At 40.3% G+C, this 25,353-nt stretch overlaps 2 protein-coding genes across 2 annotated transcripts in view; one reads left to right on the forward strand and one right to left on the reverse strand.

The window, feature by feature from the left end:
• The first annotated feature begins 3,803 nt into the window (after window positions 1-3,803).
• LOC308129063 (myosin heavy chain, fast skeletal muscle-like) lies at window positions 3,804-14,703 on the forward strand. The gene is made up of 40 exons (XM_080494823.1): window positions 3,804-3,869; window positions 4,226-4,438; window positions 4,978-5,121; window positions 5,220-5,376; window positions 5,469-5,496; window positions 5,591-5,705; window positions 5,808-5,900; window positions 5,980-6,043; window positions 6,134-6,232; window positions 6,350-6,453; window positions 6,706-6,844; window positions 6,954-7,072; window positions 7,191-7,340; window positions 7,471-7,641; window positions 7,731-8,037; window positions 8,121-8,197; window positions 8,294-8,381; window positions 8,499-8,616; window positions 8,693-8,816; window positions 8,904-9,040; window positions 9,144-9,399; window positions 9,495-9,737; window positions 9,828-10,004; window positions 10,088-10,233; window positions 10,343-10,433; window positions 10,522-10,911; window positions 11,007-11,133; window positions 11,405-11,523; window positions 11,606-11,802; window positions 11,904-12,087; window positions 12,152-12,317; window positions 12,468-12,592; window positions 12,806-13,114; window positions 13,207-13,410; window positions 13,507-13,632; window positions 13,719-13,889; window positions 13,980-14,084; window positions 14,176-14,271; window positions 14,421-14,552; window positions 14,672-14,703. Exons 2-40 carry the CDS (start codon window positions 4,238-4,240, stop codon window positions 14,690-14,692), a joined length of 5,820 nt encoding a protein of 1,939 aa, XP_080350949.1. The 5' UTR covers window positions 3,804-3,869; window positions 4,226-4,237; the 3' UTR covers window positions 14,693-14,703.
• Window positions 14,704-23,930: 9,227 nt separating this feature from the next.
• The window catches only part of LOC308129403 (voltage-dependent calcium channel subunit alpha-2/delta-2-like), a gene marked incomplete at both ends in the record, with an annotated part of 32,924 nt that continues 31,501 nt past the window's right edge, over window positions 23,931-25,353 (reverse strand). Inside the window, 4 exons of the mRNA XM_080495343.1 lie at window positions 23,931-24,044; window positions 24,483-24,565; window positions 24,687-24,796; window positions 24,880-25,003. Of these exons, the coding sequence (XP_080351469.1) occupies window positions 23,931-24,044; window positions 24,483-24,565; window positions 24,687-24,796; window positions 24,880-25,003 (431 nt within the window). The remainder of the gene's footprint in view (window positions 24,045-24,482; window positions 24,566-24,686; window positions 24,797-24,879; window positions 25,004-25,353) is intronic.

The raw sequence follows: 25,353 nt of genomic DNA on the forward strand, positions 1-25,353 counted from the left end.
CACCATAAAACATGATCCCCTCCTTGTCGCGTATGGGGAACAAACACTTGACTTAGGGGAAGGTCAAGCTGCAGGCCTGCACTTGTCTTCAGTTCGTCTGTCAGGACACACAACACAACAAGACCATTTAAAGGAAGGGTTTAAAAATACACCCGAGCCCTGGAGACAAAACAAGCGCCTGTCTCAAAAAACCTGGAGACACAAATCTTAATCACCTGTCTCCTGCAGATTCCCCCTCAGGCAATTGGCAGAGTTTACTGCCCAGCAGACAAATAAACCCCAACAGTGCAAGAATCTTTAGGGCTTCAAATGCTGCTGTGCGTGTCACGAGCGTCAGGACGAGATGTGATTTACTGCGGTCAAGTGCATCAAAAACGTTCCTCGTGTCAGACAGTGACAGTTGACTTGTCAGCAGCAGAGAGTCTGACCTCGACATAAAGCTGCATTTGTCTTTACACCTTTGACTTTTAGCAGCACAAAGGGGAGACAAGCAGGTCATCCTTGTAATGGACCTCACACTGGATGGTTAGAGTGTCAAAAATGCAGCGCTGCTGTGCGACGTGCAACAAAATATGTGAGCGCCACATTTAAAAACTAACAAAGGCAATTTGACCTGGATGTGAGGGAGAAAGGAATAAGACTGGTGAAGTGAGTTCTGTAAAGACAGGAGTCAAAAAATCTGTACCATATTCCAATTGGCACATGAATAGTGTTTGAATAGAGGTGTGGAAAAAAAACATGTTTCCATGAACAAAGCTAAAGAACAAAAACACATTGATCCTTCATTTATGAATCAATTGAATAGTAGTGAGGTTTCAAGCTTTATTTGCGCCCCTGCACAGTCCTCAAGTTTAAAAATATACCACCCCTTTTCATGTGCCAGCATTTTCTTTTTTTATTTTCTTTTTTTTTTTTACAGTTTGTTGTACCAAGTTCAATTAGTGAAGTTTTTTAAGAGCAATATATACGTCCACATATAAAAGTGAATGCACTTATCCTTTGCACATCCATCACAATTAATTGTGCAAAACAGACTTTTAACTTTCCCTGAACTGTCAGACTTTACAATGGCTCAGTTTGACCCACACTTTGACACGAGGATCTGTGTCTCTTTTCACTATTTTAACCTTCCGTGTCTTGAAGCTCTCCAAATACAAATATCAGATTTCTAGACGGTCCCTCGAAAGCTGAAGCCCCTTGACCCTCAGCCAGATGTCCCTGGTGGACAGTGTCTGTCATCGGTCTGATCTTTGGGATTATCACACCTTCGTCGGCTACAACAAAAATATAACATCGGAGCCTCTAGAGCACAAAATATTTGGCATTCATTCGTTTGATAGAAGTGGTGTGATATTTCGAACCAAAGTGTTTCAGTTGGAAGATGTGGAAACAAGCTTCAGACTGTGTTTGAGATGTGTCAGTTTGACATTACGAAGAAACATGACCCTCTTTCCTCTCCATGCGACTCTTCACAAGTCATGTACACTGATATCAGTTGTTTATGAAGTATAAATGTGACAACAACTGGCTGTGGCCTTTAATCTGATCCCACTAGGCAACTGACCATCACCTTCTAAAGACGATTGGCTCCTGTATTTCATTTCTAGGATTGTATTTATACTGAAAACTGAATAGTAGTGAGGTTTCAAGCTTTATTTGCGCCCCTGCAGAGTCCTCAAGTTTAAAAATATACCACCCCTTTTCATGTGCCAGCATTTTCTTTTTTTATTTTCTTTTTTTTCCCTCAATTAGTATTTCGGTTTCAATAAATAAATTGCACATATTCTCTTGTCATTAGGTTGCTTAAGTTGAACATTTTCACACAAGGATAATATCTTATTGACCTAACTGGACTGTTTCTCATCATATAATTTAAGTATTTATCAATCTATACCACTTTATCAATGTCAGGGTTGCAGAGCGCTGGAGATGATCACAGCTAACTTTACAAACACAGAGATTTGAACACATGACTTTCTCGTCTCCCCATGTCTGAGTTATATAATGTAGGGTGTGGATCAACTGCATTAGATCATAAAATACTTTTAGGGGATGTGGGGCACTGGAGTCCATCTGAGCAAACTCAGTGTGAAGACAGGGGACACTAACCTAACCCATGAAGACGTATTTTCCATAATGACACTGGTATGTGACATACATATGGTCTTTCATCATCAGCAAGCACCACAGCAAGCATCACCAACAGTAAAACTGTTGTTGAGTTCATCATCCAGAAAATGAATTAAATATCAAAATATGTGTAAATTAAGTCGAACTGCCTTATATCTGATACTTTTCCAAGCTGAATATTGTACTTATTATTGTACTTATTATATATTTTCTATATTTGCTCCATGATTCTACATGTATCAGTGCCCTAATGACAAAATTAGAAAGTCTGACAGGCATTATGAGAAACTCATAAAAGTAAACTTGATTATGTTGTTGTCATAATAAACAGGGTTGTTACAGTTTTTTTTGGCATTGTTTTTTGTATCAAACATTTTAATTTGTGCAAAATTAAACTGAAATCTTAACATTGTGTGACCTTGTGATTGGCGGCAGCTTATTCAACAAGCTGCAACCTTTTGCAACACACTTGCAAAAGGTAGAAGGGAATTTCAAAGCAAATGCTCTTGACATCTGTCTTTCCTGATACATATTTAGGACAGTGGCAAGTTCTATAAATATGATCATTGTCCAATGTTTTATTATCCCTTGTCTCCGCAGAACAAATCTAATTAAGTTGGAATTTGACAAAACGTAGTCCCCACAGTGTGGTTTAGCTTTCCTGGAGTATCATTTTCACAAGTTCTTAGATTAGTAACCGTAAAACCCAAATCCCCTCATTTGCCACAGGAAAGATGTGCAGGGCATCAGCAGTGAGATGCCAGTGACTTTTGAGAGCTTCTCCCCAGATCCTCTGCAGTGCCACGGTGCATTAGTGAGATTATTATAAAGACTCAAACAATGCTGGAACCTCTGTAACCAATATGCCTACCAGAACAATATTTACACAAGGTTAACTAAAATGCAGCATTCTAAGTTTCTTGATCTATTTTTATTCTTTTAAAATCTTCCTGCAGCTTACAAGGGCTTGTTAATCTTCCTGTAAAATAGTTTACAATGAGGCAGCTGTGTTTGTCCTCTATCACAGAGTCATAGGACAAGATGATTTCTATCTTAAGCAGTTAATATCCAACAAATTGCATTTTTAGAGAATGAACACGAAATAAAAACGAATGCTTGTTATACTGTATATGTTATACTGTATATGTTATACTGTGTATGTGAGCCAACGTCAGGTACTGACACCAGTCAGGAGAACATGCCACTCATATCCACTAATTAATTGGTCAGTTTTAGATTAGTCTGGTTTAGTATTCCCCAGTCAGATTCTTATCATTGTTTGAAAACTCACTTCTACAAACAGGTGAAACGCAAACAGAATGTTTCGTCTGTGATGTCCCACCTGAGATCAGATCAGAGGCAAAAATACTCTCGCAAAGAGCATAAAACTACATGACCAAATAAAGGAGGCCATTTTTACTGCCCAAATGGAGATGTCTCTATATAAGAAGGAAGGCTTGACGCCCCCAAGGACCATCTGCCGGCCAGTCAAGGTGAGTGAGTTAGTCTTTTATTAGCTAGAGGAAAAGCCAACAGCTTATTGAACAATGCAGGGCATGACAACTCACTGCCAGACGCTCAGCCATTGTGTTTATGCCAGGACTTCACTGCACACACAGCAATTTATTTTTCTTGTAACAAAATAGTTTAATTGAAGTGGTTCACTTAAATTATTTGCATTTCTGCCAGCAGAGCTCGTGAGATCATCAGTTTTTGTTCTTCTGGAGGGAAGCAAGAAGGTAATTGCATATCAGTCTGTCAGAGGACATTTCAATTAGCAGCTGGCTCTATTAGCAGATACATCACACTCCGAGCCACGGATGCCTGGATGTGAACAAAAGCCTTTATCTTGTGTGGAGTTGTTAACGGATAAAATAGCATGTCAAGTTTGTGCATCTCACATTACTAACATGTCTACATGTTTATTATATCCTTTGAGAAATACATTTCAATCAATCGCTCCATTTATGTTATTAAAAATAGAAATGTAAAAACTATTTTCAGTAATGTCTTAGTATATCTGGACATTTTTCTTTTATTGTAACATGATGTGCCACTCTGGGATTGTTGATGTCTTCTCTTTACTTACTTTCAGTAAACGGTCACCATGGGGGACGCGGAAATGGAGTGTTTTGGCAAGGCGGCCGTTTACCTCCGGAAGCCAGAAAAGGAGCGAATTGAGGCACAAAACGCTCCTTTTGATGCCAAAACATCCTACTTTGTGACGGAGCCCAGTGAGATGTACCTGAAAGGGAAACTTACAAATAGAGAGGGTGGTAAAGCCACTGTGGAGACTCTTTGTGGCAAGGTGAGCAAGATGGCACTTAAATTGTTGCACCAATATTGCAATACAGCGGCACAGATTCTGGCATGTCCCCATTCTACACTAAGTGTTCTTGTTTGCTTGTGAAATGTTACATAACAATGATCTTTTTGTGCTTTGTTCAGCACTTTAGTATTTTCCAAATTACGAGCTCCATGGTTCACATCTCATTAGATTACCACAGCAATGCTATCACTAACAATCCAATCCATAGTAACAAACCTTTAATATCTTATTTATTTAGGAATGGACAGGATGAAGCAAAAAGTGTAATCATGCTACATTCGAATGATTGCAATATTTTTTCGAAACTAAAATAAAAAGATGAGAAAATAAAATTGATTTGATCAGATTGACAAAACTGTTTTTGTACCTTCATATACTGAAATAAATTTTTTGTATGTGTTCTGTATTTTATTAACCCTGATAGAGAACATTACAATACTTTTTGTATTTAGTGTTTAAGTGTACATGTGTGACCACCGCACTTTAAGCTGCTCACATCTGCTCTATATCTTTGCAAGACTATCACAGTGAAAGACACTGAGGTCTTCCCCAGGAACCCTCCAAAGTACGACAAGATTGAGGACATGGCCATGATGACCCACCTCAGCGAGCCCACTGTGCTGTATAACCTCAAAGAGCGCTATGCAGCATGGATGATCTACGTGAGTTTGAGTTGACCAAATCATTAGTAAAGGAAGATTTATTTTATGGCTCTGTGAAGATGCCTTTCATGAACCATGCACCCTCTCTGACACCACAGACCTACTCTGGGCTCTTCTGCGTCACTGTGAACCCCTACAAGTGGCTCCCAGTGTATGATTCAGGGGTTGTGACTGCATACAGAGGCAAGAAGAGGATTGAGGCTCCACCCCACATCTTCTCCATCTCTGATAATGCCTATCAGTTCATGCTTCAAGGTATCAATGTATTCACTGTTCACTGCACCTACAAGAGCTGTCATTTAGGAATCACATTGTAACTGTTGTATCGTCATTTCAATGTCTGACAGATAGAGAAAACCAGTCGATCTTGATTACGTAAGTAGCATAAAGTTTATACAATTAATGATTTCCAACCACAGCCACATGAGTGATTTTTAATTTCAATCTTGAAACACAATACTCCACCCAGCGGAGAATCTGGTGCAGGAAAGACGGTCAACACCAAGCGTGTCATCCAATACTTTGCGACAATCGCTGTGGCAAATGTTGGCAAGAAAGCCGAAGCCCTTTCTGGAAAGATGCAGGTAAAACAAATGATCTCTCCTGGAAAAGTGCCTAACATGATGTTGGAATGTAAGGTATTACGCAACAATTTCTTTCTTTTTGGTGTGGCGTTTTAAATCAAGGGGTCCCTGGAAGATCAAATCATTGCAGCCAACCCACTGCTGGAAGCTTATGGTAATGCCAAGACTGTGAGGAATGACAACTCATCCCGTTTTGTAAGTGCTAATTATTGATTCCAACAGTTTAATAACAACAACGCATTATGATTTTAGCCAACACTTCTCTTCTCAATAGGGTAAATTCATCAGAATCCATTTCAATACAACTGGAAAATTGGCCTCAGCTGATATTGAAACATGTAAGACCTGAAACAATATAGCGAAAGCCAAAAGTTGTTTCTGTCATTTCACTTTGTGACACACCTCCTTTCTTATTCAATGTTACCCAGACCTGCTGGAGAAGTCTCGAGTGACCTTCCAGCTGTCTGCTGAGAGGAGCTATCACATCTTCTACCAGCTCATGACAGGCCACAAACCCGAGCTGATAGGTTTGATCAATCAATAGTCATAAAATACTGTGAATTCATAGGTTTTTGTACCACTACACACTGACACATTCCAGTATTATTTAAATGGGACTTTTTTTATTTGTTTGTTTTCTTCAGAAGCTCTTCTGATCACCACCAACCCATATGACTATCCCATGGTCAGTCAGGGTGAAATCACTGTCAAGAGTATCGATGACATTGAAGAATTCATCGCAACTGATGTGAGAACAACACTTTACTCAAAGCTAGAACCAGACTGATGTCTATGTTATGAGTGTTACCAACTACTGTTTGTATATGGTTCACATAATGCATCAGTGCAATCCTTGCATTATTGTTGTTGTTTTTGTTGTTGTTATTGATTATATGTTAATATCATTGCATTTAGAATTGATCAAAGAAAGTGATCAATTGTAAAGTGAATTAAACTATTCTGTTCTAAACTAGTCTGTTTTTCTCTCTTCATCACACAGACTGCTATTGACATCCTGGGCTTTACTGCAGATGAGAAGATCGGCATGTACAAGCTGACTGGAGCTGTGATGCAGCACGGAAACATGAAATTCAAGCAGAAGCAGCGAGAGGAGCAGGCTGAGCCTGATGGCACCGAGGGTATGACATTCACGTAACGTTTTTGTCTTCATGTACAACTGATTGCTCTCTTTTTTGACAAGGTGAAAACTTCCACTGAATGTTCTGTTTCACGTCTTTTGTTTGTCAGTTGCGGATAAGATCTCCTACCTCATGGGTCTGAACTCAGCTGACGTACTGAAAGCTTTGTGCTACCCAAGAGTGAAAGTCGGAAATGAGCTTGTGACCAAGGGTCAGACTGTCCCACAGGTGAAATATTCTTATATTCTGTTATGCATTTTAACTTGTTCAACCCTTTGAATCATTTTTGGGTGTGTCGTGACAGCACCCTGATAATCAAGCTTTAATGTTTTCACTGTGAACGCAGGTCAACAATTCAGTCTCGGCTCTCTGCAAGTCTGTCTATGAGAAAATGTTCTTGTGGATGGTGGTCAGAATCAATGAGATGCTGGATACCAAACAGCCAAGAAACTTCTTTATTGGTGTCTTGGACATCGCTGGATTTGAAATCTTTGATGTAAGATTGATATTGTAGTGAAATATCTTTTTCAGTAGGTGACAAAGAATATTCTATTCCACTAAGCCAGTTGTATGGGCTTGATTGAGAATACCAATTTGTATTCTTGTTTGTTCTTTCAAACATTCAGTACAACAGTTTGGAGCAGCTGTGCATCAACTTCACCAATGAAAAACTGCAACAGTTCTTCAACCACCACATGTTCGTCCTGGAGCAAGAAGAGTACAAGAAAGAAGGAATTGAGTGGGAGTTTATTGACTTTGGTATGGACTTGGCTGCTTGCATTGAGCTTATTGAAAAGGTACAACACAAGAAAATACGTCAAGCATGGAAAAAAAAAACTGTGTCAACCTCAGACATAACTTCCATTTTGTGCTTTTATGTTAACAGCCAATGGGCATCTTCTCCATCCTTGAAGAGGAGTGCATGTTTCCCAAGGCATCAGACACAACATTCAAGAACAAACTGTACGATCAGCATCTTGGAAAAACTAACTCGTTCCAGAAACCAAAGCCTGCTAAAGGCAAAGCTGAGGCACATTTCGCTCTGGTACACTATGCTGGCACTGTCGACTACAACATTACAGGCTGGCTGGACAAGAACAAGGACCCCCTGAATGACTCTGTGATTCAGCTCTACCAGAAGTCCTCAGTCAAGCTGTTGGCATTCCTGTATGCATCTCATGCCTCAGCGGAAGGTACATTCTGTTGTCTATGTCCTCATTATTTCATGTTTTGGATGCACCCTCATTTTGAGTTTATTGCTTTCACTATTTTCCAGCTGAGAGTGGTGGTGGCGGCAAAAAAGGTGGCAAGAAGAAGGGTGGCTCCTTTCAGACGGTGTCTGCATTGTTTAGGGTAAAATGTGAAAAGATGACTCTTGTTCATTGATGTATCAATTTTACGATTTGTCTTTCAGCCATGTAGAAATACTAACATGTAGTAATTCTTCAGGAGAATTTGGGCAAGCTGATGACCAATCTGAGAAGCACGCATCCACATTTTGTGCGTTGCTTGATTCCAAATGAATCAAAGACTCCAGGTACGCGACACATCTCCAAAGTCGTCAATGTAGGACGGCATGATGTCGTATTATCCATTTCTTTGATATTTTACCAATGTACTTCTCCAACTGAGCTTGTGTAACATTGTTGTGAAGGTCTTATGGAGAACTTCCTGGTCATCCACCAGCTGAGGTGTAACGGTGTGCTGGAAGGTATCAGGATCTGCAGGAAAGGTTTCCCCAGCAGAATCCTCTATGGTGACTTCAAGCAGAGGTAATTATTCCTCCGGCTCCCTTTTTAATTTCTTATGATCAAATATTCCTTATTAACCCATTTACTTTCTATTAAGATACAAAGTATTGAATGCCAGTGTCATCCCTGAGGGGCAGTTCATCGATAACAAGAAGGCCTCAGAGAAACTCTTGGGCTCCATTGACGTTGATCATACTCAGTACAAATTTGGACACACAAAGGTAAGAGTGAAAAGAAAAGACCATTTACAAAGTGATTCAAAATAAACTATTGTTAAAATGTAGTAATTCAAAACTTGGGAAATGCAGGTGTTCTTCAAAGCTGGTCTGCTGGGAACCCTGGAGGAGATGAGAGATGAAAAACTTGCTGAGCTGGTCACAATGACTCAGGCTATGTGCAGAGCTTTCCTCATGAGAACAGAATTTGTCAAGATGATGGAAAGGAGGTAATGTGTTTGTTACCATTGTTGAACTTTAAATGATTTTTTATAACAGTAGATTTATCATGCAATATACCTTGACCAAGACATTCCGTATATATTCCTTTAGAGATGCAATTTTCACCATCCAGTACAACATCCGTGCATTCATGAACGTCAAAACTTGGCCATGGATGAAGCTGTACTTCAAGATCAAGCCTCTTTTGAAGAGTGCAGAGACTGAGAAGGAGATGGCCGTAATGAAAGAGGACTTTTTAAAGACCAAAGATGAGCTCACAAAAGCTCTTGCCAGGAAGAAAGAACTGGAAGAAAAGATGGTTTCCCTACAGCAGGAGAAGAATGACTTATTGCTGCAATGTCAGTCTGTGAGTATGATCACACTCTACATGTCCATGTCTGCTGTTCACCCCTTCAATATAATGTTGAACTGACAAATAAACATTGTTGCATTGACATGTAGGAAGGTGAAAACCTCACTGATGCAGAGGAAAGGTGTGAGGGCCTCATCAAAGCAAAAATCCAACTTGAGGCTAAACTTAAAGAGACAACAGAAAGACTGGAGGATGAGGAGGAAATCAATGCTGAGCTGACTGCAAAGAAGAGGAAGCTGGAGGATGAGTGCTCTGAGTTGAAGAAAGACATCGATGACTTGGAGCTCACCCTGGCCAAAGTGGAGAAGGAGAAACATGCCACGGAGAACAAGGTTCCAAGAAATACTTTCATATGTACAATTTAATTTCCACGTTTATAAAAAAAGCATATTTTTGTAATCATTATTTCTGAACCTTTGTAGGTTAAAAACCTGACTGAGGAAATGGCTTCTCAAGATGAGACCATTGCCAAGTTAACCAAAGAGAAGAAGGCCCTCCAGGAGGCTCATCAGCAGACTCTCGATGATCTGCAGGCAGAGGAAGACAAAGTCAACACTCTGACCAAGGCCAAGACCAAGCTGGAGCAGCAAGTGGACGATGTGAGTGAATTATATTTGGAAACACCATTAAACAAACAAAACTTCCCTCATGTAACTGTTTTGAAAATCAATATCCTCAATAGCTTGAAGGTTCTCTGGAGCAAGAAAAGAAACTACGCATGGATCTTGAGCGAGCCAAACGGAAGCTGGAAGGAGATCTGAAACTGGCTCAGGAGTCAATCATGGACTTGGAAAATGACAAGCAACAGTCTGAAGAGAAATTAAAGAAGTAAGATACAAATGTGTCTGTCTTCCAATAATAAAATATATTCTGTATTTTTTTTCTAAAACAAATCCACTGGCTTTTCTAATCCACCAAACTATCTTGTCCCCTGCAGAAAGGACTTTGAAACCAGCCAGCTCCTCAGTAAGATCGAGGACGAGCAGTCTCTTGGAATCCAGTTACAGAAAAAGATAAAGGAACTTCAGGTATAAAGATCAGTGTTAGTTGTTGAAAGACAACGTTCACATATGTTCAAAAATGTATGCCATAACTTTATGGAATTGTTGTCAACAGGCTCGTATTGAGGAGCTGGAGGAGGAGATTGAGGCTGAGAGAGCTGCTCGAGCCAAAGTGGAGAAGCAAAGGTCTGATCTCTCCAGGGAACTCGAGGAGATCAGCGAGAGGCTGGAAGAAGCTGGAGGGGCGACGTCAGCTCAGATCGAGATGAACAAGAAGCGCGAAGCCGAGTTTCAGAAGCTGCGTCGTGATCTTGAAGAGTCCACCCTGCAGCATGAGGCCACTTCTGCAGCTCTCCGTAAGAAGCAGGCTGACAGCGTGGCAGAGTTGGGAGAACAGATCGATAACCTCCAGAGAGTCAAACAGAAGCTGGAGAAAGAGAAAAGCGAATTCAAGATGGAGATTGATGACCTCAGCAGCAATATGGAATCTGTCGCTAAGGCAAAGGTCAGAGCGGCCAAAACTTCAGAAAAGGAAAAGACTGAATCATAATTTTTTTTTGTTGTGTTTTAATGATGAATATGTTTTTTGTGTGTCATCAGGGAAACCTTGAAAAATTGTGCAGGACATTAGAAGATCAGCTGAGTGAGCTGAAATCAAAGAATGATGAGAATGTTCGTCAGCTAAATGACGTCGGAGCACAGAAAGCTCGACTCCAGACTGAAACTGGTGAGAATATTATTATGTAGCATGCTGTGAACACAAAATTCATCCACAAGAGCTCATTTTGAATCAATCATCTTGTTCATCCCCAACTAAAAATCTCATGAATATGCTGTTCATGTTATTTGGATATTTCAAGCTCTTCTTCCGCTTCATGTGGAAGAACGAGGCACAATGTGTGGCTCATGTAGAATTCTGCATATGAATTTGCTATCCTCAGGATAAGTTGATTTAATGTTGATGCTTATGTAATTAAAACATGGTTATTGATGACTAGGTGAAAGTTCACGTCAGCTGGAGGAGAAAGAAGCTCTTGTGTCTCAGCTGACCAGAGGAAAACAGGCTTACACTCAACAAATTGAAGAGTTGAAGCGGCACATAGAGGAAGAAGTGAAGGTAAACATCAACGAATGCAGCCCCACGATGACAGACAGCAAGAGGTTTGTCTCTCATATTGTTGGTGTCATTTGGACTATAGGCCAAGAACGCCCTGGCTCACGCAGTTCAGTCGGCTCGCCATGACTGCGACCTGCTCAGAGAGCAGTATGAGGAGGAGCAGGAGGCCAAAGCGGAGCTGCAGCGTGGAATGTCCAAGGCAAACAGCGAAGTGGCTCAGTGGAGAACCAAATATGAGACTGATGCTATTCAGCGCACTGAGGAACTGGAGGAAGCAAAGTGGGTTTTCATCATATCATTGATTATTAGGCCAGCAATAGTTGCTTCAAGACTTAGACTAACCTGATTCAGCAGTTACTCATCATAGTGTGTCTTTGCAGGAAAAAGCTTGCCCAGCGTCTTCAGGATGCAGAGGAGTCCATCGAGGCCGTGAACGCAAAATGTGCCTCTCTGGAGAAAACTAAGCAGAGACTGCAGGGCGAAGTGGAGGACCTGATGATCGATGTGGAGAGAGCCAATGGACTTGCTGCAAACCTTGACAAGAAGCAGAGGAACTTTGACAAGGTACTACTTTTGATCAACATGAAGTCCATATAAAAAGATGATATTTAATTTTGTGTACCAACAGGTTCTTGCAGAGTGGAAACAGAAGTATGAAGAGAGCCAGGCTGAGCTGGAAGGAGCTCAAAAGGAGGCTCGTTCTCTCAGCACTGAGTTGTTCAAAATGAAAAACTCTTATGAAGAAGCTCTGGATCACCTGGAGACACTGAAGAGGGAAAACAAGAACCTGCAACGTAAGACCCTAAATCTCAAATAATAAATACAAATCTGGCATTGAATCACTGATTGTGAACATTAATTACAGTTTATCTGAAAATGTAATTATTAAAAAAACCTAATACATATAGATTTCCATTTAATGCAACGATAATCTGTTCCAATAGAGGAGATTTCAGACATGACTGAGCAAATTGGTGAGACTGGAAAGACAATACACGAACTTGAGAAGGGCAAGAAGACCGTGGAAGGCGAGAAGACAGAAATCCAAACTGCCTTGGAGGAGGCAGAGGTAAACCTGAAAGCTATTTCTGACATATAATTTCAGTGACAACAGAAATAAGTGGTTTAATCTGATATTCAACAGATAATGTTGTGATAACTGAATTTAAAGGCTTAAGACTGCAATGAAAAAAAAGGCAGATTTGATATGATACTAGCCAGGCACAGTTTTTCTTTGTCATGCCAAACTTTGTTCTTTGCTGTTTGTTACACTTGTTAACAGGCCACCCTGGAGCACGAGGAATCAAAGATTCTCCGTGTTCAGCTTGAACTCACTCAAGTCAAAAGTGAGATCGACAGAAAGCTTGCAGAGAAGGATGAGGAGATGGAACAGATCAAGAGGAACAGCCAGAGAGTGATGGACTCAATGCAGACCACTCTGGATTCTGAGGTCAGGAGCAGGAATGATGCCCTGAGAGTCAAGAAGAAGATGGAGGGAGACCTCAATGAGATGGAGATCCAGCTGAGCCACGCCAACCGCCAGGCCGCTGAAGCCCAGAAGCAGCTGAGAAACGTGCAGGGACAACTTAAGGTACGTCCACTATTGGATTTGTCCCACAGTGTCTTCCTACTAATGATAGCTTGAAGTGAGTGTTAATGTTAATCAATGGTTTTTTCATTCAGGATGCCCAGCTCCACCTTGATGAGGCCATCAGAGGCCAGGACGATATGAAGGAGCAGGTTGCGATGGTGGAGCGCAGGAACAACCTGATGATGGCTGAGATCGAGGAGCTGAGAGCTGCACTGGAGCAGACGGAGAGAGGCCGCAAAATAGCTGAGCAGGAGCTGGTGGATGCCAGCGAGCGTGTGGGCCTCCTGCACTCCCAGGTACTTAAAAATAGTGGACAGAATTAGCTTCTCTTTTTTCTTTTTTTTTTTCAAACACAGAGCATTGGTTTCAATTGCGGCTTGTTGTTTGGTCAGAATACCAGCCTTATCAACACCAAGAAGAAGCTGGAGACTGACTTTGTCCAGATCCAAGGTGAAGTGGAAGATGCTGTCCAGGAGTCGAGAAATGCTGAGGACAAGGCAAAGAAGGCCATTACTGATGTGAGTTATTGTAATGTTGATGATGTTTCTTCAATAAATGTTGTGCATCAGCCACTGAAACAAAGCATATTCTTCTGAAATTTCAGGCTGCCATGATGGCGGAGGAGCTGAAGAAAGAGCAGGACACCAGCGCTCATTTGGAGAGGATGAAGAAGAACCTGGAGGTAACAGTGAAGGACCTGCAGCACCGCCTGGACGAAGCTGAAAACCTGGCAATGAAGGGTGGCAAGAAGCAGCTCCAGAAACTGGAGGCCAGGGTAAAATAGTTGTGTTTTGTTTAACCAGTCTCACATCTCATCAGTTCATCTGGTTTTAAGATATTTGAACAAACACTGCTCACATTTCAGGTCCGTGAGCTTGAGAGTGAAGTTGAATCAGAGCAGAGACGAGGAGCGGACGCTATCAAAGGTGTTCGCAAATATGAGCGAAGAGTGAAGGAGCTCACTTACCAGGTAGGAAGATATATTACCCTCGCCCCCCCCCCCCCATTTGACTGAGGCAGGCGTCAGATGACATTACAGCTGTGATTAATGTGAACTGCAGACTGAGGAGGACAAGAAGAATGTGAACCGACTTCAGGATCTGGTGGACAAGCTGCAGCTGAAAGTGAAAGCCTACAAGAGACAGGCCGAGGAGGCTGTAAGTCAAATACGTGTTTATTCTTTTCACCATATTTTCTAATGCACAGACGCGTATACTCACACAATTCATGCTGGCGTGAGGCGCACAATATATTTAAGTCTCTGCGTCTTCGGGGATTTTAACTCCAGTGTCGGCTCTCTTCACAGGAGGAGCAGTCCAACACTCATATGTCGAGGCTCAGGAAGGTTCAGCACGAGCTGGAGGAAGCTCAGGAGCGAGCCGACATCGCTGAGTCCCAGGTCAACAAGATGAGGACAAAAAGCCGGGAAATTGGAAAAGTAAGTACAAATAAAACAGCTGAGCTGAGTGACACTCTCTTAGACTTTAGTTTTGTAAAGTTTTCTTCTTTTTTCTGTGAAACTTTCTCCACTGAGAACTTTTTCTCCATCTATTTCAGGCTAAAGATGCTGAAGAATAAGCTGCATCCTCAACGAGAGACTCAGATGGGAATCATAAAATATGATTTTCTTTGAAATGCTCTCATTTAATGTTGTAGAACACATTCAATAAATTATTTTGTGAATCTACTGAACTTTTATTTGAACGGGAACCTACCGGGTAAAAAAAAAAAAAAAGTGAAGAGTGAAGCAGGCATGTTTGTATGTTTGTCGTGTTGCTATTAAATTTTATTTCCTGGCATATACTGGATTCCAAACCAATGACATGAACTACATTTGGGTTGAATAACATGTATAGACACTGCGAGAGTAAATATAGTCAATAATGACAGCCTTGCATTGAAGCCTTGATTAGTGACAAACAACAGTGAGTTTGAACAAATATGCTTCTCTAACCTTTCGACCTCTTATATATCTTACAGTAAATGAAGACTCATAATTTGTCATTGTCTTACAGTCCAGTGAGGTTGACCAGTTGTGGGGGTTTGAGGGGGGATGAAGGGATTATTTAATAGTGTTCAAAAGTCTTATGGCCTGAGGGAAGAAGCTGGTACAGTACCTGGTGGATCTGCTACGGCGGCTGCGGAACCTCTTTCCAGAGGCCAGCAGTGAAAACAGTCCATGGTGGGGGTGGGAGGTCTCTGCTGATTTTCTGAGCCCATCAGACAGCGGCTTTTTGCGATCTCCTGGATGGGAGGAAGTGAAGTCCTGATAGAAAAGTGTGTGAGCGGTTGTACTCCTCTCTGTCAGCTCCGTGATGTACTGACGTCCAGTCCATTTTGTAACCTGCCATGCATAGATTATTAACTTGGATAAGCTCCAGCCTCCTACTTCAAGGCTGAATTAAGTAGCTGTGTTGGTATAAGTCATGGGTCAGCAGCTTTTACAATCAAGTGAGCTATTTTTGCTATTCTTTCCTGTATGTGTGGGTTTACTTGGTGTACTACACTTCCTCCCACAGTCCAAAAGTCCAAAAGTCCAAAAACAAGCATTTGGCATTAACTTGTGACTCTAAAATTGCCTGTATATCTGAATTTGCCATGGTAATGCAGGGTATACTGTGCCTTTGCACTTAATTGACTTGGATTACCTGAAGCGCTGCGTGACCCTGAGTTGGAGAAGAGGAAATGAAGATGGATAGAAATGTCTGTGTTGATGGGATTGTCTTGCGCAGCAGTAAAAACTCAACACAGTTCCATTTCTCATATGTCGGCTGCCACACACTGAGCATATAGATCAATTGTGTGTAGATATTGTCATTTCACCAAGAGGTGTGATCATTTGTTCATCGGAATGACAGGACAGAATGAAACAGTAATGATGGTATACCGTTTTGGGGCAGAGCAACTATTCAACATGTGCTTTCTCTCCTGGGAGCCTTTCCATTGGCATTGTAAAAACTGACAGCTGCCTTCGCCCACTACTAATCCTAGAGCACCTGTTTGTTCCTGAATACATGGCACCATGTGAGTCAGGGCTTTATGCGTCCATATTATTGTTTGTGGTCTCTTTTTATGGGGCACTGGAGAGAGTCAATCATTTTATAAGCTTTTGCAGACTTACACTGGGTGTTTGGAATTTCTATGCATAAGTATCAACATACGGCCGAGTGCATTGTGTTTTCTTCTGTCGTTGCTGAATAAGATAAAATTGGGCTCAGAGCCAAGTACCTATTGCATTGCTTGTGAAGCATTGAATTTGGATCACTTGCATTCACAATATATAGCTCTTTCTGTTGACCTAGAGTATTTCTCATTAATGTATTACATGAATTAAATTGCTTTTGAATACACTATCAGCAACTTTAAATGAAACAGACATAAAATAAACAATTTAATGATAAATACATGGTTTTAAAAGAATAACTAGTTATAATCAAAACATAAATGCACAAACATGGCATTATTTCTGGTAGGGGAGAAAATAAAGGTGGAGACAAAAATAATATTTAGTCTTTTTTTGTAAATTGTAAGTCAAAGCAGTTTTACTCAAAGTAATTTTTAGGAATCCTCTTCTCCTCTGACTTTTTCATCTGTTCTGTCTCTTATGTTGAACCAATGATGGCCAAGCCTCTGAGCTCTGCTGGATAAATTTAACACCCTGCATTAAAATGACCAAAATATCCAAACTGCTTCACAAAGCACTGATGGAATGACATTGCTAAATCAGACAATGTATTGCCCTTTAATCCATATAATGAAGCACTGTGCCTGCTGGATAGAAGTCACTTATCCAAACAGCTCTACTGAGAGCAGCTGGTATGCCTAGGCTTCAGGTTTATTAATTGAAGAAGCCGAAACATCCCACATCTCCCAACCAGAGCTTTCAGAGTCAGTGACCTACCGCATTTCCTGTGAAGAACTCAGCCTACTGTGTGATATCCTCAATGACTGACATTGGGAGCAAGTGCCTCAGATGTGTGTGCAGGCTACTTGACTCCTGGATTTCTTTCCCAGTACTTGCTCTGTCTGCCAAAAATTCACATTTTAATCCCCAACAGCTGATAAGTAAACATCCCTGCATTAGGCCACAGAAGACCTGCTCACTGGAAAGCAATAACGTGATAAGACCTGAAACGCTGAAGCTTCATTGCAGTCCATTGTATTGTAAATCTGTCGGATAAACAGTGTTTATTTGATGAAATACCGGTCCTGTACTCACAGGTGGACATTCAGAGAAACATAAAACAAAGTTGGACCAAAGCAGAGTGGACAAGTGCCACAGAACAGCACAAAAGCCACAAAATGTCACAAATGAATCTGATAAATTCTTTGAAAGTGAAATAAAGCAACATGCTAATTGTATTTCGGGCTGGGCCAAAGCCCTGAACCACTGAGTTTACAGAAAATGGACAGCAATAATAAAACAATCAATTGTGTCTTGTAGGAAGTAAAAAAAAACAAAACAGATGTCTTCCTAAGTTACACATTTCATAAATTTTTTGTGATGAAACTAGCCAAAGGGAGACTTCTGCTTCATTTTTTTCAACACCCTCTGAAGTACATTCCCACCACACTCTGTCGTGCCAAATGCTGTGAAATTGACTTTAACTTTCAGTTTTGTGCTTGTCATGTTTATGTTTCTTCAGTGAAGTTTATTTAAAAGATTATGATGTCACACTAAAGTGTAAAGCTTCTGTCACAAATTTCACAAGTGGGTTTGGAAGTAGTGCTCCACGGATTTTGTTGTTTAGTCATTAATTTGCTGGAGCTGTGATTGGGGCAAGAAAAAAGGGGATATCTCTGTATCTTATGGCCTTTTGTTACCTTTACATGAATATTCCAATAATTTATACTGTTTGCGGCAGAGCTTTCCATCTGCCCTCCTATTGGGGGGGGGGGGGCTCATGTTTAAAGAGTTAAATCGTGAATCTTTGAGGGTCCGATCACGTACAATATTGTCTCATTCATAAAAAACTTTCAAGAAAAAAAATATCTAACTTTCATATAATAGTTGGTGTTTCAATAAAAAAGACAACACAGGAATACACACATACATACGTACATTCAGATCGAAATAACAAAATAAGAAAACAATTAAGAGCTCAAGTGAAAAATATCAATAGCATTTAATCACCAAAGATAAAAACATTTAAATATCCATTTTGTAATGTGACTGACAAAATCTTTACAAAGTTGGCCTTCATCTTCTGCTGACTGCTTCATGTCGTCTGTACAAAAATGAGGTGGCGTTGGAGACTGGCACAAAGAGAGGAAACTGGAAACTGTCCCGAGTAAACGACAATGTTGGCAAAACGAAAAGCAAAGTCACATCGAAAACATTAACATTCTTATTGTTTGATACTCAGTAAATCAAAGGACAAAGACAGGATATATAGATCATTTTTGTTTTGTTATTTTTCTTGCAAAATGCATCTTGTGCCCACGTAAGCTTTAAACACATTCAGTTCCCTTCTGTTCTATACAGATACAGTTCACAATACCCAAATTAATGAACAAATATATAAAATAACACAGAAATAATGAAATAAGCAATACTTAAATCTTTCTCACAAACAAAATTAATAAGGGGTCTTCCCCACACATGCCACTGCCTGGTTTGTTCATTATACAGCCTTCAAATGCATAAACCACTTCCTGTGTTTTCATATCACTTGAAGACAATTTCCGTAAATAAATGAATAGAGTTCATTCAGGCAGTATGTTGCTCTTGACGTCTCTGTGCTTTTTCCAGTTGCAATACGCCCTACTGCAAACACTGTCGGCTTCACTGAAGTCAAACTTTCAGCTTCACTTGTTTCTTTCGCAGCAAAGAGCTCCACGGCTTCCACAATACCCGAAATGTCCACAAAGGGCACAATCATGTCTTCCCACAGAGCTGGAGACCCGGATCCAGACAGGAATGTAAAATATTAATTAGACTATGTACACAAATCTGTAAATTGTTCAAAAAATCATGCAAATAAATACCATTAATTCAAAACCAAACTACAACACTGACCTCAACAGTGGTAAGCTATTGTACTGTAGGCTATAAAGACTTCCACGAAATGCCTTTTTCTCAGTGCACAATGAACCTACATTAAATACTGCAGGTTTCTGTCTAACAGCTGTTTTTTGTTGGATTTTTTTTCTTCTTCTCTCTGTTCCAGCAGTGTGTTCGCTGAGGCCTTCGATCAGTGTTGAGCTTGAGTCGGCTTCTCCGGGTCCCGCCATGCTCGGGTACAGCGGAGAACCACAACAAGATACTGTACATAAACATTCACTCATTTCAGTCAGTCAAAAACTGAAAAGATTCCAACAGGCGTCAAAGACAGAATACGACTGTATGCAGATGGGATGAGGGACGTAGAAATGTATGGAACACCGCCAGTGTCTGTGCTTTTGATTCAAGGCTGAACCACAGTGTAGAGTTTGATGAGAAGGACAGCTCGGTCCGTTTAAACATTGACCCGAAGGCAGGCGCAGCGGCCCACTGCTCAACCCACTCTGTTTTGCTCTTTCACAATTATGCTCCCCAAACAATGTTCATAGGGAGCATCGTTCCACATTCTGACTGAGCAGTCCATTTACAGTTTGCAAACCGTTGGAATTCAAGTCCGTCTTTCACATGGCCTGCAGGATGAACGTCCACGTCAATGATCCAAAGGTTCCTGCGATCCAAAATGACAAGTGCAACAAGGCACTGCAGTGTGGAACACCAGGCAGACGGACAAAATCAGCATTTTACAAATAGTTTGTCAAAAGAAAAGCCTTTTAAAAACACTCCCCGTTAGCTCAGCAGCCAGATTGAATGGTGACAAGTGAATGAAACACTGTGGATAAATCTTCTCCATTTTATCATGCATGCCATTAACTTCATGTCTCTTTCTTTATAAGAAATCGCTTTAAGATCAAACTGAACATTTTCATTTAAACTCTATTGTTAGTATTTAGAGCAGGGTGATGTGAATATATAGACACGGCTTTTGCCACCGGTAAGCTGTTTTCACATTCATCCTATGAATCTTCTCTTGCATCTGAAAACAATTACTTGCAGGCAGATATTCAGACATTAAGAAAAGCTTTGAAGCTATGTAGCAATTACAGAGCTGGAAACCTCTTGAGCACAAAGACTAAGAATAAACTTTGAAACGCGTATTTGCATATTTATAGAGCAGGACAGTTTTTAGTGATGAGTTATCTGTAGAAAATGTAATATGAAGCTGAAGATGCAGTTATGATATTTTTGTCCTCTCACTGGATATAATCTACACCAATGGTTCTAAACCATTTAACCTCTGATTGCTCATCTGCCAAAACCTTACAGTGAAGCTAAGTGCTGGCAGACTTGCCCACTGTCCCAAATGTCAATATTAAAAACAATGGGTAGTTTCCCAGGTTTGCTTTACATTCTATAAATGTGGCAACCTCACAGCAGATCTGTCTTTCCAAGGTGCTGGAAAACCCAGGTTGTCAACCACTGGTTCATATCAAACACTGTTCCATGAAACAAGTCAGAAAACTATTTCAAAGTTTTAAATTGCATGGAATTTCACTGTTATTTACACATAAAATGATGTAGTACTAAAACAGCTGCTCAGTTACTTCTAAGACATTTTAGCATTCCCTTTGCTGTGGGCCAGTTTCAATGTGATGACGTCTAGATTCGGAATTTCTTTATACGTACTGTTACATGTGGGGCTGTGAGCTCCATGCGACAATGACAGGAGTACAGGCTCCGAAACGCGAGAACTCCAGTGCTGCAGGATGCATCCAAGGCCACATCTGCTCATTAAACAGCAGATGTTCTGAGTGCACAGTCAGACTCATACTTCACTTGTGCTTGCTCTTTTAAATGATCATGAAAAATCCTGTCATTTCAGTGAAAGGCCTAGTGTCCATCTACTTTAGTAGTTAGATAGTATTTCATCATGTTTCATTGTTTGTGAATTGCTGTATGTTTGTTATTGTGCTTCTTCGCGTGTATGCTTGACAATGTCGAGTAACTAAGTAATCGGATTAAAGGCTGACCTGATTACAATTGCATCACATAAACAGTTATTGAAGTTACCACTGGATAGTAGAGGATAGTGAAAAGGTGTTGATCATCTGATAAAAAGCCATGTAAGCAGCACATCTACTTCACACTGTTGGGACTGTTCTCAGAAAAATGGCAGTCATAATTTTTGTTGCAAAATGTTTTACTTGAACATTTTATAATCTTATGATCATTTTCTTTCTAAACAAGGAGAATGTTGTTTTGTATGTGTTGCAGTTTAAAGAGAAATGCAAAATGAGACACAAGTTTGATTAGTTGCCCTAACAAATCTTCAATACTGCGTAAAGCTGGATGTGCACATGTCAAAAATAATCAATGGAATTTATCTATTGACTGAGGAGGTAATATTCCTGGTATATACAAACCAACACATCAATCAATTCATCCACAGCGCATGGAAACAGGACAATCTGAGTTCTAAGTGGGAAATAATTTAACCAGATAAACGAGTAACCACGTAAACGCAGCAACTGAAACACTGTACTGCTGACTCAGCCAATCAGCAGACTGATCAGCCTCACTGCTGCTTTGAGTTTGCAATTTACAAGAATATGCCTCATTTCATAGCCTTGAGGCATCCACAAGAAAACTAATTATTCAGACGTTATTTACAAAATGATATTAAAGTTAAACTAACCCTAATACAATAATTGAAAAAACTGTAAAGATTCTCTCTAATATTTTCATAAAGCTGGGAGATTTAATCTGCCCGTCATGTTGCAACTCACATGATAACAACAGATGCATTCAGCCACAGTGAATCATCACATTCATTGAGACATCAGGGGAGTGTGAGATATCGATAACACCAAAAGCTATTCAGAAGCTACATTCCCCGTACAGAAGCATACAGTATATAAGTGCATAAATTCAAATTTGACAAGTAGTGGCAATACAAGATACAAAGAAAAATCCGTCAAGCAAACAACTGTTGTGACGTCTTTAGAAACGTGTTGGCCCCACGATGACTTGTGCAACTTGACTATTTTGATAAAACTGCATGTGAATTCCTAAAATCTTTACTTTATCATAAACTATTACTGAAAAGTACCTTATGACCATTATTGGCAATTATTGCACAAAAAACTGTGCAATGACACACGTTCCTAAATGTTGATGCCCAATGAAGAGGCTCCACTTCTTCCCAAGTCTGGAGATTTTGGCTGTTTGATTTTATATCCTCTGATGTGTCATTACATTGGAAGCATTTCAAGATCACATCAAACATTTCTATTTTAACCAAATAAGCCTCGACATTTACAATCACAGAGCAAACTGATGTTTTGTCACTGATATGTGCCATCAGATACAAGTGGCATTGTGCAAGTATGATTTTTTATTTTTTGTTAACTTGTCACCCATGTCAAAAGAGCATAAATGAAATCAGGGTCAAAAAAGATCTGGTTGTAGTTTGGGTGGATTTCTCGACACAACAGACAGAGTGGACGTGAAAGAGCAGAGGCAACTCATTCAGTGTCCCTTCATAAAGGATAAGATTTATACTAGGCTACAGAAACTGTCTTGGCAAAGAAGAGGTGTATTGAAAGACACTGAAGTGAATGTGAGGTTAAGGCCCGGATCTACTGTCACATTAAAAGAGTTGTAGTTGCAGGAGCACTAGTTTATGTGCAAAGACATCTACGAGCACCCGACATGCAAATGAAAAACGGCTCAAAAAGTCATTGGAAGCCAACAAAAGCGCAAGCAGCATCTGCAAACCTGGAAAGTCTCCAGCAGCAGATTCTGTTTCATATTTACATTTTCTTTAAAGCTTTGTTTGAATAGAGCTAAAGCAGGTGAGCCACACAAAACAATTGTTTTAACTACAGCAAGAAATTTGAAATAAGTGATTTGTGCTCTCAAACCTTTTTTTCTCTGCCCCTATGTCAACACCAGATGGATAATGTTTTCTTGTTTAAAAATGTATGGGAAATTAGAATGTTCATGTGTTTTTAAAGCACTATCTGCAGACGAAAGATTTGCTTGTAATGTTCAAATGTACACTGGTCTGCTCTTATTCTGGCAAGTGTTGAATATGGACATGCCATCACTCATGCTATTTTCTATGAGCAGAATGCAGATCATCACATACATTGTCAAAATGTATCATATTTCTCGCCTGAACTAGTCATCAGCTTAACTATTGCTAGTTTGGAGCAAATGTGAAAAACTTTGGAAGCTACTAATGAGGTCACCTAATTTATTGAGGGTCTTCATCGCAAATATGACTGGAACTGTGGTTTGTCTTGATATATCAAGTTCTGAAGACAACTACTTTCATAAAAAAGTGGTTTTGCAATCAGAAAATCTGAATAATTTCTCCACCACAGAGCATCTAACACAAGTCAAACTTGACCAGATCTGGGATCAGACCACTGAAATCAAACTTCCCGCTGGATGATTCATCACAGGTCCGTGTCAAGAACTATTTAGCTGACTCTGTGATGGTTTTGTTGATTAATGATATGACTGAGCCTTTGTGCACAAAAAAGAAGAAAAGAAAGAAAACATGCTTGTCCAAGTCAAGTAGCATGCACACATACATCACATTCTCTTCTTATATTTTGCAATCAAGTCCTGAAATTCCAGCAAAGGCATCAGCAATAAGGCAAGAGACACTAAGAGCTGATCCAGGGTTTTCTTTCTGAGTAACACTCACTGGAAACTGTTTTGTACATCAAAAGAGACTAAATTTGCAGTCACCGTTTGATCTGACCTTCAGTAGATCCGAGCCTAAAACCAAAGAGATGAAACATGTCAGAGCATTTGCTCGTGTTGGAGATGAAAGAGAGGCAGAAATAGCTGAAAGAGGAGAAGCACTCCTATAGAGGCCTGCAGAGAATGACCCCGTCCACACTCTGACGTGTTTTCCTGCAAAGAGAGTTCACAGTGAATCCTCATTTTCCTTTGTACCATTAGAAAATCTCCACATATGTGCTCAGACTTCCTAAGTAGAAATTGTGTCTTTATCCTGAACATGCAAAGAGACATTGGTTTGATTGTTAAACCAGAGCCACTGCTGCAGAAGTCATTTATTTTCTCATATTTTCAGTGTTTTATTTTGCACTCACTATATTCCCCTAATGTTACTTTTGTGATCAAAATAACTATATTATCAAAGTTGAATTAAAATATTATTGTTATACTTGTGGTTTTTACAATTTCAATTTGTCATCGACACTGTGGTTTAATTCATAATGAGTTAATAGTTTTACCCTCCTTTTATGTTTTTTTCTGCTCAGATTGTCTCTTTACAAGCTCAAGACTGAGGCACAGATAATTATTTTCAATTATCTGAACTGTACTTACTAAGGCACTGTAGTCAAAGCAGGAAGTCGGGCCTTTACGATAGCGTGCATTGCTCAGTACTTCACATGGATTTTCCTCCTGAACTGTTTGTTTTGTTGTTAAGGTCGGTAATGATAAACAGCACAGCCACACAAGATGGATGCGCCTCGCACCGTCAGCAGAAACGAAAGTGAAGCGGCCTACGTGTGCGCGCTGAAAGGATACACTGTGTCCTAACCTGGGTCAGCCTCTCGATCTCACAGGAGCTGCAGGGCAGGGTCTCGGCCACCACAAAGAGCAGGTTGGTGTTTTCTATCCGCTTCGCGTGGAACAGCCTGCAGGAGACAGTGATGGATATTCAGCCGGCTCGGCTGAACATACTGCTCACACATTCTGCTGATGCTTCAGTAAAACCCACCGTGAGCAGTTTCCACAGTCCTGCAGCACATTGTAGGAGTTGGTGGTGTTTGTGAAGTAGAACTGGCTTTGGATGGTTACGCAGCTGCTATCCTTTATCTCAAAGCCTTCCACGAGAATGTCATCTGTCAAACACACATATTTAAATTCACTGTGACAACTTTAAGCCTCATATTTTCATTGGCTGAAAATGACTTTCACCCTGACTTTCACCCTGGTCTACAAACACAAGAAAAAAACAAAAACCCTCCTCCTTTGATGTACAAATCAATTTAAAACGTGTGGCTTGCTGGTGCTCAAACCCAAAGTCTGTGGTTGGCAGAAAGAGGAGAGCTCATAACAAATAACAAATGAACCCAAAAGGCAAATAATTCGCTGCTGGTAGAATAACTTGTAAATAAATGTGAGGTGAAACTAACTGAACCAAAAGTGTATCTCCTCTTTTCTCCTGAAATGAGTTACTTTGTTCACTATC

The sequence above is a fragment of the Blennius ocellaris genome (assembly GCF_963422515.1).
Source record: "Blennius ocellaris genome assembly, chromosome: 4".
In the NCBI taxonomy this organism is placed as follows: domain Eukaryota; kingdom Metazoa; phylum Chordata; class Actinopteri; order Blenniiformes; family Blenniidae; genus Blennius; species Blennius ocellaris.